Source organism: Hypanus sabinus, chromosome 7 (genome assembly GCF_030144855.1).
Source record: "Hypanus sabinus isolate sHypSab1 chromosome 7, sHypSab1.hap1, whole genome shotgun sequence".
Lineage (NCBI taxonomy): Eukaryota > Metazoa > Chordata > Chondrichthyes > Myliobatiformes > Dasyatidae > Hypanus > Hypanus sabinus.
In genome coordinates, this window is record NC_082712.1 from 42,121,215 (window position 1) to 42,137,046 (window position 15,832).

A 15,832-nucleotide genomic window follows, 5' to 3' on the forward strand; every position below is an offset into this window, starting at 1 on the left:
AGGGCCCTGGTGAGACCACACCTGGAATATTGTGTACAGTTTTGGTCTCCAGGTTTAAGGAAGGACATTCTGGCAATTGAGGAAGTGCAGCGTAGATTCACTAGGTTGATTCCTGGGATGGCAGAGCTGTCTTACGCAGAGAGATTGGGCTTGTACACACTGGAATTGAGGAGATTGAGAGGGGATCTGATTGAAACGTTTAAGATAATTAAAGGATTTGATAGGATTGAGGCAGGAAATATGTTCCAGATGTTGGGAGAGTCCAGTACCAGAGGGCATGGATTGAGAATAAGAGGTCAGTTATTTAAAACAGAGTTAAGGAAGAGCTTCTTCTCCCAGAGAGTTGTGGAAGTGTGGAATGCACTGCCTCGGAAGACGGTGGAGGCCAATTCTCTGGATGCTTTCAAGAAGGAGCTAGATAGATATCTGATGGATAGGGGAATCAAGGGAAATGGGGACAAGGCAGGGACTGGGTATTGATAGTGACTGATCAGCCATGATCTCAGAATGGCGGTGCAGACTCGGGGTCGAATGGTCTACGTCTGCACCTATTGTCTATTGTCTATTATCAGGGGACTGACAAAGGGTGAAAAGAAGAGATTTGGAGTACAAATTAAGAGAATAAATGAAATGGCTAACTAATTATACCAAGGCGACTGATTATAATCTGTCTTTACATTCATTATTCATACAATGCTCATACTCCTTTGGATTGTTTTTTTCCTCTGTGATGATAACATTAACTGTGATACCTAAACTGAGTTGTCCAGTTGAACATTGATGTTCCTCATCTTTGTTCAATGTTTAGAAGAAAAAAAACAGGAGTGTGTGAAAAATTGATTATTTCTAACAGGTTGAAAGTGAGTAACCAGCAATCTGAATTTTGGGGTTTGTGTGACATTTTGAAAACCTTTGTTATCATTTCTTAACACATTTTCCAAAGTCATAAGTGAAATTACAGGCTTCTGTCACTTTTGGTTCCAGTTCATCAATGCTTTGTAATATTTACTTTCTTGTTGATATGTTCTTGCCTAAAATATATACTTTTTAATTTAACAGGTGGATTTGCCTTCGTTTATGAAGCGCAGGATCTTGGGAATGGAAGAGATTATGCTTTAAAGGTGAGCCATGCTTTGAAAGTACTTAAGAAGTGCATTCAAGGCATTTTTTGTTTTGAGTGCCAGGTTAGGCTTACTTCCATTGCTTCTGTTTTTAACGGAAACAACTCTTCCAGGCTGTGTGCAGTAGCCTTTTCTGGTTTCATTTAGTTGTATAGTCTAATTGAAATGGCTGCTCATAAATCAGGGAAAATATTTAAAAACATTTGTTTTGCAATGAAGTCTGAGCTAAACATTTCTTGTTTGTAAGTAATACACTGGCTATTTTATCAGGGGACTGACAAAGAGCGAAAAGAAAAGATTTGGAATACAAGTTAAGAGAATAAATTAAATAGATAACTAATCATATGATGGCGACTGATTATAATCTCAGGTCGTGTGGTTGAAGTATTCATGTTGAAATGAGTGAGGATGGGGCTGGGTCATTGAATCTCAGAATCACAGTGAGGTTTATTATCACTCTAGCTCAGCATGAGCATAATATTACTGCTGAAAATGTGACTGAGCATGATCAAATATTTAAATATTGGTGACACAGGAAAATTACAGCTTTGCAACAGGCTGTTTGACGTAGACAGTTCACATGGTCTCTACACTCTCCTGAAGCCTTCTTCCTTTGCCCCTCACCTTCTCCCTCGTACCCTTTTTCAAGTTTCTAATTCAGTAAATTTGCTCTTTTTGTCTTGGCTATTCTCACCTTTTTTTTATAGGTAGAGAAAATTCTTATGAAATTTCTGTTTGATTCTTTGCTGACTTTCTAAGATTTGGGGCCTCCAATTTTTCTATTTTCTAAAAATAGAAATATTTCTTCGATGAAAGAATAATCAAAAACTTACGTATTTTTAAACCTCTTAGCTAATTCTGTAGATTGCCTTTTTCAAGAGAAAAGTGATTTTATCTCTTATCCTGATAATAATTTCACGAAGTTTCATCTTTAATCTTGATGCACGTGAAATAAATTGGGCCTGTGTGATCTGGTGTTTGGGAGATTGAGGGGTGTAGCGTTCTCGTTCGGGTGTAACGTAACGCCGAGATAAACCAGAGTCAATGAAACAAGGTCGCAGTAAGATTAACCATTTACTGTTCACTCTTCACATCAACATATGGTGAAAACTGTTGATAAAACAATACAAGATTGATACAGTATTTGTTCCTTAATATCACATTTCCATTGTAAATACTTGTAAAAGTGACTATAACTACATTACATTAAGGTGCAGTATACAGGCAGAGTTTACCTACGCCATTGACTACTTTAAATACACTTCAATGCAAACTATCCGCAACTCTTTAACTAATGAAAACATAAACATTATCGACCGTCGTTACTTTTAACAGGATCGGCGTTAACATCTTAGTTCAATATATCGATTATCTATTAACTTACAGCGTTGCTCTCACTGTGATTTCTAATGCTTGCAAAACAACTTCTGCTCAGGTCTGCCTCGTGGTGAGCCCCCCACCCTCACGTTGATCTCAAACCGGTATTTTCCCACAAGACACGGTGAAACTGGATGCCGATATTTTTTACAGGCAATGAATATACTTTAAACACTTCTAATTCTAACTAGAAAATACTAACAAATGAATTACTAAGCGAAAATATTATAAACTAAATAACTGTCATAAAGACAACACAAGGGGTGATCTTACCCCATTCAGGAAGGACTTGATGTCAGAGTATATAAACTATGAAGCATAGTCTCAGATCCATTTAAAAATGGAAAGAAGAGGAATTTCTTTTCTGATGAGTGTGATTCTTTGGTATTCTGTACACCAGAAATTGTAACATCCTTCTACATTGGCAGCACAGCAGTAGAAACTAGTAGCAGTTTCAAACTCCTAGCAGTACACATCTCGCCAAAACTTTCGTGGTCCCAGAACAATCAAGAAAGCTGATCATTAACATCTCCGCACACTAACCCGCCCCCACCACTATATAATTTCCTATCAGAGTCACCATATGGACAGACATTTCTGTGCCCAACTTTATGGCTATAAAATCAATCTATTTAGAAGCTATTATATTCATTTATATTTAATATTTTTAAAAATTATTTTATTTATCTTACTGTATTCCTTTTGTGTGCTGCATTGGATCCAGAGTAACAATTATTTTGTTCTCCTTTACACTTGTATACTGGAAATGGCATTAAGCAGTCTTGAATTTTACCCACCTGTATCTTTCTCATTTTTCTTGTAACTCTTTAAAAGTTTCCGTCCTGACTGTAACATTCAATAACAAAATTACATATTCATACTGTGATGACAGTTAACTATTAATTATCATCCTCCTGACCTTTTTGCAATATTGGCATGATCAACCATATCATCTTCCTTCCAATATCTCTCTATTGGATTGGATAAACTGGATTGTTCTTGTTTGATTCCATACCAATTTATCCAGTTGTTATGAGAAGATCTTCCCTACTATAATTTTGCTTCAGGCTCCTCACTTTTATCCCTGGAGTTTCCCATACCTCAGGAATGTTGCCAGACTCCACCAGTATGATTCTTGACCTTTCTGTTGCAATCCCCTCTCTTCCAGAATTCACTCCTGATTTAATCACAATATTTTAAAATTGAACAATGATTGAGGGTTAACAAGAGGAAATCTGCAGATGCTGGAAATTCAAACAACACACACAAAATGCTGGTGGAACACAGCAGGCCAGGCAGCATCTATAAGGAGAAGTGCTGTCGACGTTTTGGGCCGAAACCCTTCGTCAGGACTAACTGAGAGGAAAGATAGTAAGAGATTTGAAAGTAGTGGGGGGAGGGGAAAATGCAAAATGATAGGAGAAGACCAGAGGGGGTGGGATGAAGCTAAGAGCTGGAAAGGTGATTGGCGAAAGTGATACCGAGCTGGAGAAGGGAAAGAATCATGGGATGGGAGGCCTCGGGAGAAGGAGGGGGGGGGGGGGAAGCACCAGAGGGAAATGGAGAACAGGCAAAGAACTAAATATGTTAGGGGTGGGGTAAGAAGGGGAGGAGGGGCATTAACGGAAGTTAGAGAAGTCAATGTTCATGCCATCAGGTTGTAGGCTACCCAGCCGGTATATAAGGTGTTGTTCCTCCAACCTGAGTGTGGATTCATTTTGACAGTAGAGTAGGACATGGATAGACATATCAGAATGGGAATGGGACGTGGAATTAAAATGTGTGGCCACTGGGAGATCCTGCTTTTTCTGGCGGACCGAGCGTAGGTGTTCAGCGAAACGGTCTCCCAGTCTGCGTCAGGTCTCACCAATATATAAAAAGCCACATCGGGAGCACCGGACGCAGTATACCACACCAGCTGACTCATAGGTGAAGTGTCGCCTCACCTGGAAGGACTGTCTGGGGCCCTGAATGGTGGTGAGGGAGGAAGTGTAAGGGCAGTTGTAGCACTTGTTCCGCTTACAAGGATAAGTGCCAGGAGGGAAATCGGTGGGAAGGGATGGGGGTGACGAGTGGACAAGGGAGTTGCGTAGAGAGCAATCCCTGCGGAAAACTATCAAAGTTTCCAGCAGGATCTGGACCAGCTGAATGGCAGGGATGTGCTGAAATATGACAGATGGAATTTAATGCAGACAGGTGTTGCACTTTGGGTGGAAAAACCAGGGTAGGACTTACACAGTGAATGGCTGGGCACAGAGGGATGTGGTAGAAAAGAGGGATCTGGGAATACGATCCATAAATCTTGGAAGTGGTGTCACAGGTACATTGGGTTGTAAAGAGAGCTTTTGGCACTTTGGCCTTTATAAATCATCATTTTGAGTACAGGAATTCATAGTATTGTGTATAGGAGTACAGGAACATGACTCACAGCTAGATATGATGGCAAGACGAGCTTTTGGCACACTGCCTTCTGTAAATCATAGTATTGAGTACTGGTATGTTATAATGAAGTTGTATAAAACATTGGAGAGGCCTGATCTGGAGTATTGTGCTGTTCTGGTCACCTACCGACAGGACCGATATCAGTAAGATTGAAGGAGTACAGAGAAAATTTACAAGGAATTTGCTGGGACCTGAGTTATAGTTTAGTACTTGGTTCGCTGTAGGAGAATGAGGGGAGATTGAATGGAGTTATACAAAATTATGAGGGGTATAGATAGGGCAAATGCAAGTAGGCTTTTCCCACTGATGTTGGGCGAGACTAAAACTAGAGGTCAGAGATTTATGGTGAAAAGTAAAATATTTAAGGGAACTTGACAGGGAATTTCTTCACTCAGAGGGTAATGCAAGTATGGAACTGGTGATGCCAGTGTAAGTGGTAAATACAGGTTCAATTTCAACGTTTAAGAGAAATTTGGATAGGTATGTGGATAGGAGTGGTATGGAGGGTTCTGGTCCAGGTATGACTCAATGGGATGAGGCTGAGTAACAGTCTAGTACAGATTAGAGGGGCAGAATGACCTTTTACTGTGCTCTCGCACTCTATCACTCTTGTCAGGCTATCACTATGTCTACCTAAATTGCTTACAGTGGTGTTAGAAACTTTGTGAATCCTGTAGAATTTTCTCTATTCCTGCATAAATATGACCTAAAATGTGATCAGATCTTCACATAGGTCGTAAAACTAGATAAAGAGAGCCCAATTTAATTGGATTAAATTGATATTTAACCCAGTTGAGTTAAATAAATAACTCAAAATACATTACACTTGTTAATTTATTCATTAAGAAAAATGACCCAATATTACATGTATTTGTTGGATAAAATATGTGAACCTCTGGAGTAATGTCTTCTACAAATGCTATTTGGAGTTGGATGTAATGAGATTGGAGGTGTGAGTTGTAGAGGTGCCCTGCCCTATTTAAAAAAAAAAGACACACAAAGTCAGGTTACTAACAGAGTCTGCTTTTCTCAAGAAAGATCTGTTTATGTGCACTATGCCTCAATCAAAACAACTTTCAGAGGACATTAGAAGAAGAATTGTAGAGATGCATGAAGCTGGAAAAATTGACAAAAACATTTCTAAAGACCTCAATGTTCATCAGTCCACAGTAAGAGAAATTGTCTATAAATAGAGGAAACTCAGTACTGTTGCTACAGTCCTTAGGAGTGGGCAAACTGCAAGGATCACACTGAGCACAACGTGCAATGTTGAAGGAGGTGAAAAAAGAACTCAAGGGTACCAGCAAAAGACCTGCAGAAATGTCTGGAACTTGCTAAAATCTTTGTTCATGTGTTCACTAAGAAAAACACTGAACAAAAATGACATTTGTGGAACATTCATCGAAGAAACCACTGTTCTTCAAACAAAAAAAATTGCTGCACATCTCAAGTTTGCAAAAGACCACCTGGATGTTTTATATTGCTTCTGGTACAAATGTTTGGTGGACCAATGAGACCTGTCCACAGCAGCCTGACCTGCTGTGTTCCAGCAGCATTTTGTGAATGATTGAGGGTTGTTGACTTTAGTTCCTGCAGTGAGCTCCCTAATCTATCCATCAATTCCTGGGCACTCCAAAGTGTTTGTAATCACATCATCTTGTGTGTCATGAAGCAAGTGCTGGCCTATTTACTTTGCAGGATAATGATATTTCATCTCTATCTCTGCAACTTCACCCATCACTGCTCAGGTGTTCGTGACTTAAGTTGTTCAATTTCTCTACCACCTATGCTTTTGTTATCAATGATTACAAAATGATTCCATTACTCTTCCGACTGGCTTCAAGAATTCCATCTTCCATTTGCTTAAAATTCCACTCTCATCTGCATGCATTCACACTTCCGATTCTGTTCCTGCATTGATGACCTCTTACTAAGTTCCCATACATTTTGCTGTACTAATGATTACCACTCTTTTCAAAGTCTTAACCATAATTCTGGAATTTTGTTCTTCATCTTCTCAACTTTTGCATCTCCTTTTCCCCTTCAAAAATCCTCCGACAAACCATTGTCAAGGGTAAAACTTTTGATGCCACACCTAATGGGTCATGGTCAATATTAGCACTGTTCATCATAGGAGTGCTGTGTAAGTGCAGGCTGTTTACATCAGTTATACATGGTAATGCAGGATGTCTTTCTGTTTTGCCGATCATATTTTGTGTTTTATGACTCTTGCCAGATAATGCTTTATCTGCAGGAACTCAGTTGAATACCAGTGTACATAGACATTAAAAATCAAAGACAACACTGTTTTAAAAAATTAAAGTATCTTGTTTTGCTTTACAGCGGCTTCTATCAAATGAGGAAGAGAAAAATAAAGCAATCATTCAGGAAGTTTGCTTTATGGTATCCTTTTCTGTCAATTGGAGTTCTGTAGCTTTTATGTTCTTAATTGTATAATTCAGAAGATCTTCTGTGCCAATCAGCCTCATAATTCTATGCCCTTAATTGTTGCTGGTGCATGTGTGATAATGGAATAATACCTTCACTGTCAACTCAACAAAAGTTAATGAGTGTTAAATTTGTATCTGCTTCCTCTATGTGTGCATAACATATTTTAGGTACTTAGATGGGAAAGGTGTAGGGATAAGGGCCAAATGCAGGCAAGTGGGACTGACTTGTATAGACAGCTTGTTCAGCTTAGATGAGTTGGGCCATAGGGCTTTTTTCCCATTGACTATAGCTTTATGATTTTAATGTTACATAAAACATTTACTCTATCAACCCTGATCCAACTATTAACTGTGAAAACTTTTTTATTGTTCTTCCCTCCATGCTTTACTTCTGCATAAAAGTAAGTCTAGCACTATTGTTGTACAATACCGGTCATTAGAAAGACTGTCAAAAATGCCTAGAAGATACTCCCTTCAATTCTGACTCAGTCAAATATCTTAGAATGTTTTGGGTTGAAGTACCTCCATTCTACCTTCATTTCCTAAAAGACATGCTGTCACCTCCAAATCAGCACCCCCCTCCAAACCAATCACAAGGGTTCATTTGCCTTTTTTCTTTTTGACAGCACAGAAATGTTGAGTGCAATATTTTCCTCCAAATCATTTTGCTCCAGCTTTTATTCTGATTTAAAATGTCAGCTTCTCTGGTTATTATTTCATTGCAGTGTGTATTATTTTTTTGTGCCTGTTCACACTACTTTTACCCACATCACAACAACTTTGGAATGCCTTGAGGCTGTGAAGAGTGCTTCAAGCATTCTGCTTTGATGCAGTTTCATTTGTTCCTCTGGGGAGATGGTCCATTTTGTGATGTTCCACTTTGCTCACTGCTGCAGTAACAGTGAGATTGTTCCCAATGATTTGGCACTAAAGGTTTGAACTTTCTACTGATTTGTGCAGTCACTACCCACTAAACAATGGAGCCTTTTAAGTATTCTTTCACTGTTGCTTTTACATCAGACAAAATAAGTAAATTTGCGAGAATTGTATTTATTTGTAAAAATGCTATGTAGCCTAGACATAGTAATTTTGTTAGAAACCCTTTTGGGTGTACTCACAAAGATTATGTTTGTGGTTTTCCTGAGGTAATTAAAGGAAATGTTATAAAATAATTTGTGTAGTTCTTGGATATGGGGTAGCCTATGTTGTTGCTAGCATGTCAGTGACGTACCTGTCTGTGCCTCTTAAAGTTACTTTAGCTGTTAACTGCCCCATTTTGGTTTGAGAAGCAGGACTAACACTGTATTTGCCTCTAGCTCATTACAAACACTATGATCACTTGATACTAAAGTTGACTTTAATTTTTTTAAATTCTAATTGTATTTTTTTCTTGTAAAAATTGTACATAATTAAGCTTTTCTCGCGAATGTTGCTTATGTGATGCTGTGTGCCCGTGGTGCTACTGGAAGTAAGTTTTTGTAGTTGTGCTTTTTTCTCCCCCATATGTACTTGTACATATGACAATACATTTGATTTTGATATGGTCTGACAAACAAAACAGTCTTTGACTTGAAAAGTTTCTCTTTCCATAGATGCTGTCTAACCTGCCGAACTTTTACAGCCTCCAGTGTTGCTTTCTGTTGGGTCTTTAATTTTTCTCTCTTCCAATACTCTGTCCTTCTTTTCACTGTTTCAAATCTCTTCTGGCAAACTAGTAAAAAATTAGTATTATTATATCTGGAGACAGTGAAGACATTGCATTCTGCATCTCACTGCGTAAGTGAATCTTTTTTTATGATCTGTTAACTTTGTGTGATTTGTTTTTTGCCTTCAAAGTATTTCTTGGGGCATACATCAGTTAGTGTTTGATTGGGTAATATAAACTACATACACTTCTATCACAACTACATTTGTTAATACTGAAATTTAGGTATTTTGTTGACATTTGAACTGTGCAACAGTTAGTTATGTTGTTCAAACCTATCTGAAGTTTCTGTTGGGACTTAGTAACATATTTCACAGCAATGAAATAAATGGGCTTTCTTGAAGATTTCTGAATGTTTGATAAGATTTTCCCAAGATTGAATTAAATAATAAGTCTTTTGCATCAAGAATTTTTCTAGGCTGTGGTCAATCTTTCAAATAGTTTTGTTCCAGTGTTTAATCTTTGTGCCTGGGTTACTGGAAGAAAAATACCTTTTGGCAAACTAGGAAATACCTCTATACTTACTGTTTCAAGACACTTATCTCTGGGCAATGGATTGTGAGTAGAATTAAGATGACTACTGTTTCCATTCAAACATGAATAATTGTTACTGTGAAATAACATGGCAATTAAATATGATACTTTGATTCATTACTATTGTGTCAGGAATGGCATCTCATTAACACTATAACTTTTTCCTCCCCCATAAAAACTAACCCACTAATGCTAATTCCATAGGATGTCCATTTTTGAATTCCATAAACATAAAGCAGTATTAAGAGTACAGTAAGCTCATTGACCTGTTTTAAATGTTTAATCTTGACTGCCTGTATTCAAAATAGAAAAATAATTATATATTCAGCACTGCATCTTGTCATTGGAATGACCAAAGTATTTGAGGGGTGGAATTCTGTAGTTGGGTTGGCATTGTCATATGACACCTATATTAACCATTTCTAATGTTTTATTGATACATGCCCCAATCCCCCACAACTACTCCATTGGTAATTCAGCTACATAAAATTTACAGGCAGAAACTGGAAGGAGGGATAGTTACTGGTTTTTTTAAGCCTAAGTATCATCTATTCAGCTGGAGAGATCTGTTTTCCATAAGTACCTATTCTTTAGCATACCATGATAAAAGTAATGGTCATTCAAAATAAAATATGCAACAAGTGACAGTTTTAATTTAAGTTCCTTAAGGTAGACCAAGGCCAGTATACTTAAGCCGCAATTTGTTATGTCCTTTAGCTTAAGATTGGGGTTTGTAGCCTGTAGTAACTAACTTGAAGTAGTTGATAGATTGATTGAGTTTCAGTTGGTTTTGTAAATGGTGGCAGAACACTCCTCTAAGGCAGAATTGAGATGAATACTTGTCTCTGTAAGTCAAGGTTTAAGTGATCTGATGGATTGAATGGGCAGGTGTATTTTGCTTTGTTCAGAGCTTTACACTTGCTGCTTCCTCTCCACCCACACAGAATAAACATAGGTTGCCTATGCATTCCAAGCACTTACTAATTCACACTTTCATTGGGCTATGGACCTATAATTTTCTTTTTGAGAACTTTTTAACAATCTGTCTTTTCACTTCAGGGCAGTAAACATCACCGTGAATGACACTGTAGCAGGTGGCTTAACTTGTTATTTTTTCCCTCTGTAACTCATAATACATATTCCCTCTTTGACTACATTTTGACATTCTTTTTGCAATGTGCCCCATTGTACTCAAAACTTATTGACTCTTGGGCACATTTATTGAAACTGTAGGAAGAGCTTGCCAGGATAGATTATACTCAATGAAGAATTACTATATTTGTGCTTTGTTGGTATATTTTCCTCATGTCCTACATGTACAATGAGTTTTCAATAGGTGTAATGTCTTCATGAAGCAATGCAACATTGTTTGTGACCAAAGTGAAAGCAACATTAAAATATGGACGTGTATAAACATTTATTAATACTTCTCCTTGACAAAGCAATTTCAGAAAAAGCTTTCAGGGCATCCTAACATTGTACAGTTTAGTTCAGCAGCCTCTATAGGAAAAGAAGAATCTGATACTGGACAAGGAGAATTTCTTATACTCACAGAACTATGTAAAGGTAAGGTTCTAAAGCATATTGGAGATGTGATGTTTAATGCTGGGTGGATGATTGTTTTGATTGATGTTAGCCTGATTAGGTAAAAAGAGAATTTTTTAAAATTAAAATTTAGTTAAATTTTAGGTGTAATTGTTTGTTTGTTTTTCTCCTTCCTGCTTCCAGGACAGTTGGTGGAGTTTTTAAAAAAAGCTGAAGTGAATGGCTCTCTGCCATGTAATACTGTGCTCAAAATCTTTTATCAGACCTGCCGTGGAGTACAACACATGCACAAACAGAAACCACCAATCATTCATCGAGATCTGAAAGTAAGTAACACCTAAGTTAAACAAAAAGCACTTAGTTGTGGAAGTTCATTTTAAAAAAAAATAATGTTGAGAATAAGCTGTTTCACCATTTATTTTTCTGGTGAAATCTGAGTTCACATCAAGAAGTCCCAGTTGATGCTTTTGGAGAAATTTTAGTTGTTGGACATTTGAAAGAAATAGAGTTGACTGGAGCATTTGTCCCTGGCTTGTTGTTTGTGTACAATGTACTGTGTATGTAATCAAGATGGCTTCTTTGGTTTGCTAGAGTAGGAATGCTTTTATGTCTGATAAGTGTTTTCTCTCGCAGTTGTTTAGCTTTGGATTTGCTGATATGGGGATTGTATTCATTTGTTAACCAATGGGGAATGTTACCTTGTCTTGTGAGGCTGGGAGCTTGGGGGTTTCGCGGTCTTTTCAGGAGAGGCGGGAAGGAGACGCTGAGGAAGGTGGACATGCGCTGCACTGCTCGGTCAACCACCGGGGTGGTCCCAGATGCGAGGACGCGGAGGTTGGAGGAAAGTGACGAGGGGTGGAATGGTTCGATGGTTGAGCTCCAATGATGTGCACTAAACTGACTGAACTTTAATAAGCTGGCGCCTTTTACTTTTTCTTTTCTTTCATATATACTGTATTGCATAGTACTCTTTTAGTTTTAGTAAAATCTTTAAAGTGTATTCCGTAACGGTATCTGGTGTGAGTTTGATATTGTGTGTGTATGCGCGGCATAAACTTGATTCTCACAGCACCTGTGTGTATGGGAGGTGGGGTGGTGAGTGGCTGGATCTCCTTTTCCCCTAGGCCAGTGATTCCCAACCTTTTTTTGGCAATGCCCCACCTAATCACCTCTAAAATCCTGATGCCCCCTGTGGTGATATATAATTCTTATTATTCAAAAAGTGAACTCCTATTCACCTGGAGGAAGCCTAAAAGACCATTAACTTGGTTTAAACAAGCTTCCAAAGAACATGGCATTCATGAAAGAGAAAAATAAAAGAACCAAAGGACTGTTAAAGTTCTGAGGAAGAAATTACTAAGAAATTGTAAAAAAAAAGAACATTAAGTGATATTAAAATAATAATAATAAATAAATAAAACAATGCCGATTCATTTCTACAGCATACAAAGACAGATACACCATTTAAAAGAGATGACGCAATGTACACACCTTCACACCACCAAGAACCGAAAGCTACTGCAAAAAGCAGCATTGGCGCGACCTCGTACGAGTTTCTTACGCGTTTGGACTTGTTCATTCGTTCCTTCCTACATCAGTCAATTCATTAATTATGAAAGCCATTTGATGGTTGTAATGATGGTGATACACTATATATACAGTACATACGCAATTACACATGTACATACACACGTATTTTTATGTATGCATACTATATGTACACATATGTATTAACACACACACACACTCATACTCACACAGACTTACTAGAAAAAATTCACTGTTAATAACTCATTCCCGAATTGCCCCCCTTTAAAAATCAAATTACCCCCCTGTGGGGCGTACGCCCCACGTTGGGAACCACTGCCCTAGACATATACCAGCCTGTTGGGTAAGTGTTACATTTGTGGGGTGCTCGTCCCGGATTGGATTGTCGGGTTGTGGAATCGCGCAGGCAGCAGAGCAGAGATGGACAGAGATAAGATTGTTAACTGGTGTGAGTTGGAAGATGTACCGGTGCAGTATGCCTGTGTAGAGAGCGGAGTGGATTTTCGAGTTTTGGGGTTAGTGCAGGGGTTAAGTTTGGTAAAAGGCATTAGGCAGGTGGAATTGTTAGCTAGACGGTGTGGTAAAGAGGTAGAGTCTAGTTGGGTGTTGGTTCGTACGAGTGCAGACATCATGACGTTGGAACTGCCGGCGACGGTCAGTGTTCCGGGGAGGAGGGGCCGTGGGGGCTCCACACTCTCTCCGAGGGTGAGGATGAGGAGACACCGGAGGAGGAGCCAGAGCTAGAGGTGGCCCCGGAGAGGTGCCGGTCACTAGTAAAGGGAGGTCGGAGGAGGGAGGCGTGACTAGGCCCCGCCCCCCAGGTAGAGGGGCAGCCTCGGTGCTGGCAGCCGCACTTAACTCCGTGGCGGGAGTGGCAGAGAGGCCACGGCTGAAGCTGGGGGTGTTCTCCGGAGCCAAGCCTACCCCGGATGGGGAGGTGGACTATGAGACCTGGAACGAGCATACGTCTTTGATGTTAGAGGAGTGGCCAGGCTCGGAGGAGGAGAAGAAGCGGCGATTGGTGGGAAGTTTGAGGGGTTCAGCAGCCAAAACAGTCCGGGAGTTGAAAACTGAAAAGCTTGGGGCCTCAGTGGAGGAATGCATAGAAGTTTTGGAGGGAGCGTTTGGGTTGTCAGGGGAACCCTGGCTGCTGTTAGCAGAGTTCCAATGCCTGGAACAATGGAGAGGGGAAAAGCTCTCCGAGTACATATTTCGGATGGAGGGGATGCTTACGGGGTTGCGGCGCCGGGGAGTAGTGAAGGCGCCTGACGTGGCTAGCGTGAGGATGAGTCAGGTATTCAGTAGCTCTCTGGAGGAGGACAAGGTGGCGTGGACTATCCGTCAGGCTTAATAGGAAGGGCCCCCTTCCATCCTTCGGGCAACTGATCAGAGAGGTGCAGGAGGAAGAGAGAGCATTGGGGCGGAAAAGGGGTACAGGCCACCGGGAGCGATCCTCAGCAATACAGGAAGTGGTGGCTTGGTGGAGGACTAAACCCCCAGGGGAGTAGGGACCCCTTTCTAGAGTGGAAGAACAGTGAAGGTACTCACTCCCGGGGGCTGTCCTGGGAGAGGAGGGACGGTGGGCAGTGTGTGCTTTAACTGTGGGAAAGAGGGGCATTTCAGGCTGGACTGTGGGCGGCCAAGGGTGTGCTATAGCTGTGGAGAGGAGGAACATTTGCGGTGGGATTGTGAGAGACAAGGAGTCCCGCGGAGGACAAGCCCCCCTGCGACTAAGAAGGGAGAGGTGTCGGGAAACTTAGGAGAGGCTCAGTGAGGGAATGGACTGGAGCCTCAGGAGGAACACGTTCCCAGAGATCAGCCAGGGGACCACTGGGTGCCCACGCCTCTATTCCGGATGGGCTGGTAGGACCCCGTGCCGGTGTGTATCTACGGATAGAGCGAGTTTACGCAAAAGCCGTTCTTGATACGGGATCGCAGGTGACCTTATTGTACCGGTCTTTCTACAACAAATATCTAAAGCATTTGCCTGTAACCCCATTTGACGCCCTGCAGATTTGGGGTGTGAGCGAGGGTGACTATCCATACGGTGGGTACCTATCGGTGAGATTGGAGCTCTCGGAGGGCGATGTGGGAGTGTCCGAAGCTATTGAGATATTGGTGTTGGTGTGTCCGGACCCGGTGGAAACCAGTGGTGCTGCCTTCCTGGTGGGGACTAACTCCCCCATTGTGCGACGGCTCCTGGGAGCGTGTAAGGAGAAAAGGGGGGAACACTTTCTGGAGGCCCTCTTGATGCATCCAGTGTTTTGAGCGGTATTCGAAGAAGGGATTGCCCCTCAAGGGCTGGACCTGGAGTGTAAACGAGGGACAGTGTGGTGTACACAGGCGAGGCCCAAGGTGATTTGACCAGGGGAGGTAGCACTCATGATGGGGATCCCCAGATTCTCCGGAGTGCCAATGGGCGAAGCCCTGTTAGTAGATAGCCCGGACGATCTTGAAGGGGAGACACGATTTCCAGCGGGGGCGCTGGTGAGGCCCGAAGTGCAGAGAACAGGGGTGGTACATGTGAGGCGTATAGCCGTAAGTGTCAGGAACACTGTGGCAAGAGAAATCACCTTTAAGAGGGGATGCCACTAGCGCATCTGTTCCTGGTGACTGTAATGTCTAGCACACCAGTGAGGACCCCTAATGGGGAGGGATTGGAGCATCGAAGGGAGCTGACCGCTGAAGCCTTTAACTTTGGGGATTTTCCAGTATTGCCGGAGTGGAAACACAGGCTAATGGAGAAGATGCCGAAGATGGAAGCTGTTTTTTCTCGGGGCGAGTTTGATGTGGGCTGCTCCAAAAGCACTCGCCACACCATCCGGGTGACGGAGGACACCCCGTTCCAAGAGAGATCCTGGCAGCTGGCCCCAGCAGATGTTGAAGATGTACGGAAGTACTTGTGCAAGTTGAAGGAAGCCAGGATCATAGCTGAGTCTCGAAGTCCTCATGCATTCCCAATAGTGGTGGCATGGAAGAAGAATGGGAGGGTGCGCATGTGTGTTGACTGCAGGACTTTGAATCGGCGAACTGTCCCTGATCAATATACCGTCCCGAGGGTCGAGGACGCGTTGGCCTGCCTGAGCGGAGCGAAATGGTTCAGTGTGCTG

The 15,832-nt window shown here is 41.2% G+C and overlaps 1 protein-coding gene across 4 annotated transcripts in view; it reads left to right on the forward strand.

Moving 5' to 3' along the window:
• gak (cyclin G associated kinase) overlaps positions 1 to 15,832 on the forward strand; it is a 143,251-nt gene that overhangs the window by 11,567 nt on the left and 115,852 nt on the right. For all 4 annotated transcript variants that reach the window (XM_059974607.1, XM_059974609.1, XM_059974610.1 and 1 more), the window contains exons 2-5: positions 1,060 to 1,121; positions 7,284 to 7,343; positions 11,081 to 11,195; positions 11,358 to 11,500. In XM_059974607.1, coding sequence (XP_059830590.1) covers positions 1,060 to 1,121; positions 7,284 to 7,343; positions 11,081 to 11,195; positions 11,358 to 11,500 — 380 coding nt within the window. The remainder of the gene's footprint in view (positions 1 to 1,059; positions 1,122 to 7,283; positions 7,344 to 11,080; positions 11,196 to 11,357; positions 11,501 to 15,832) is intronic.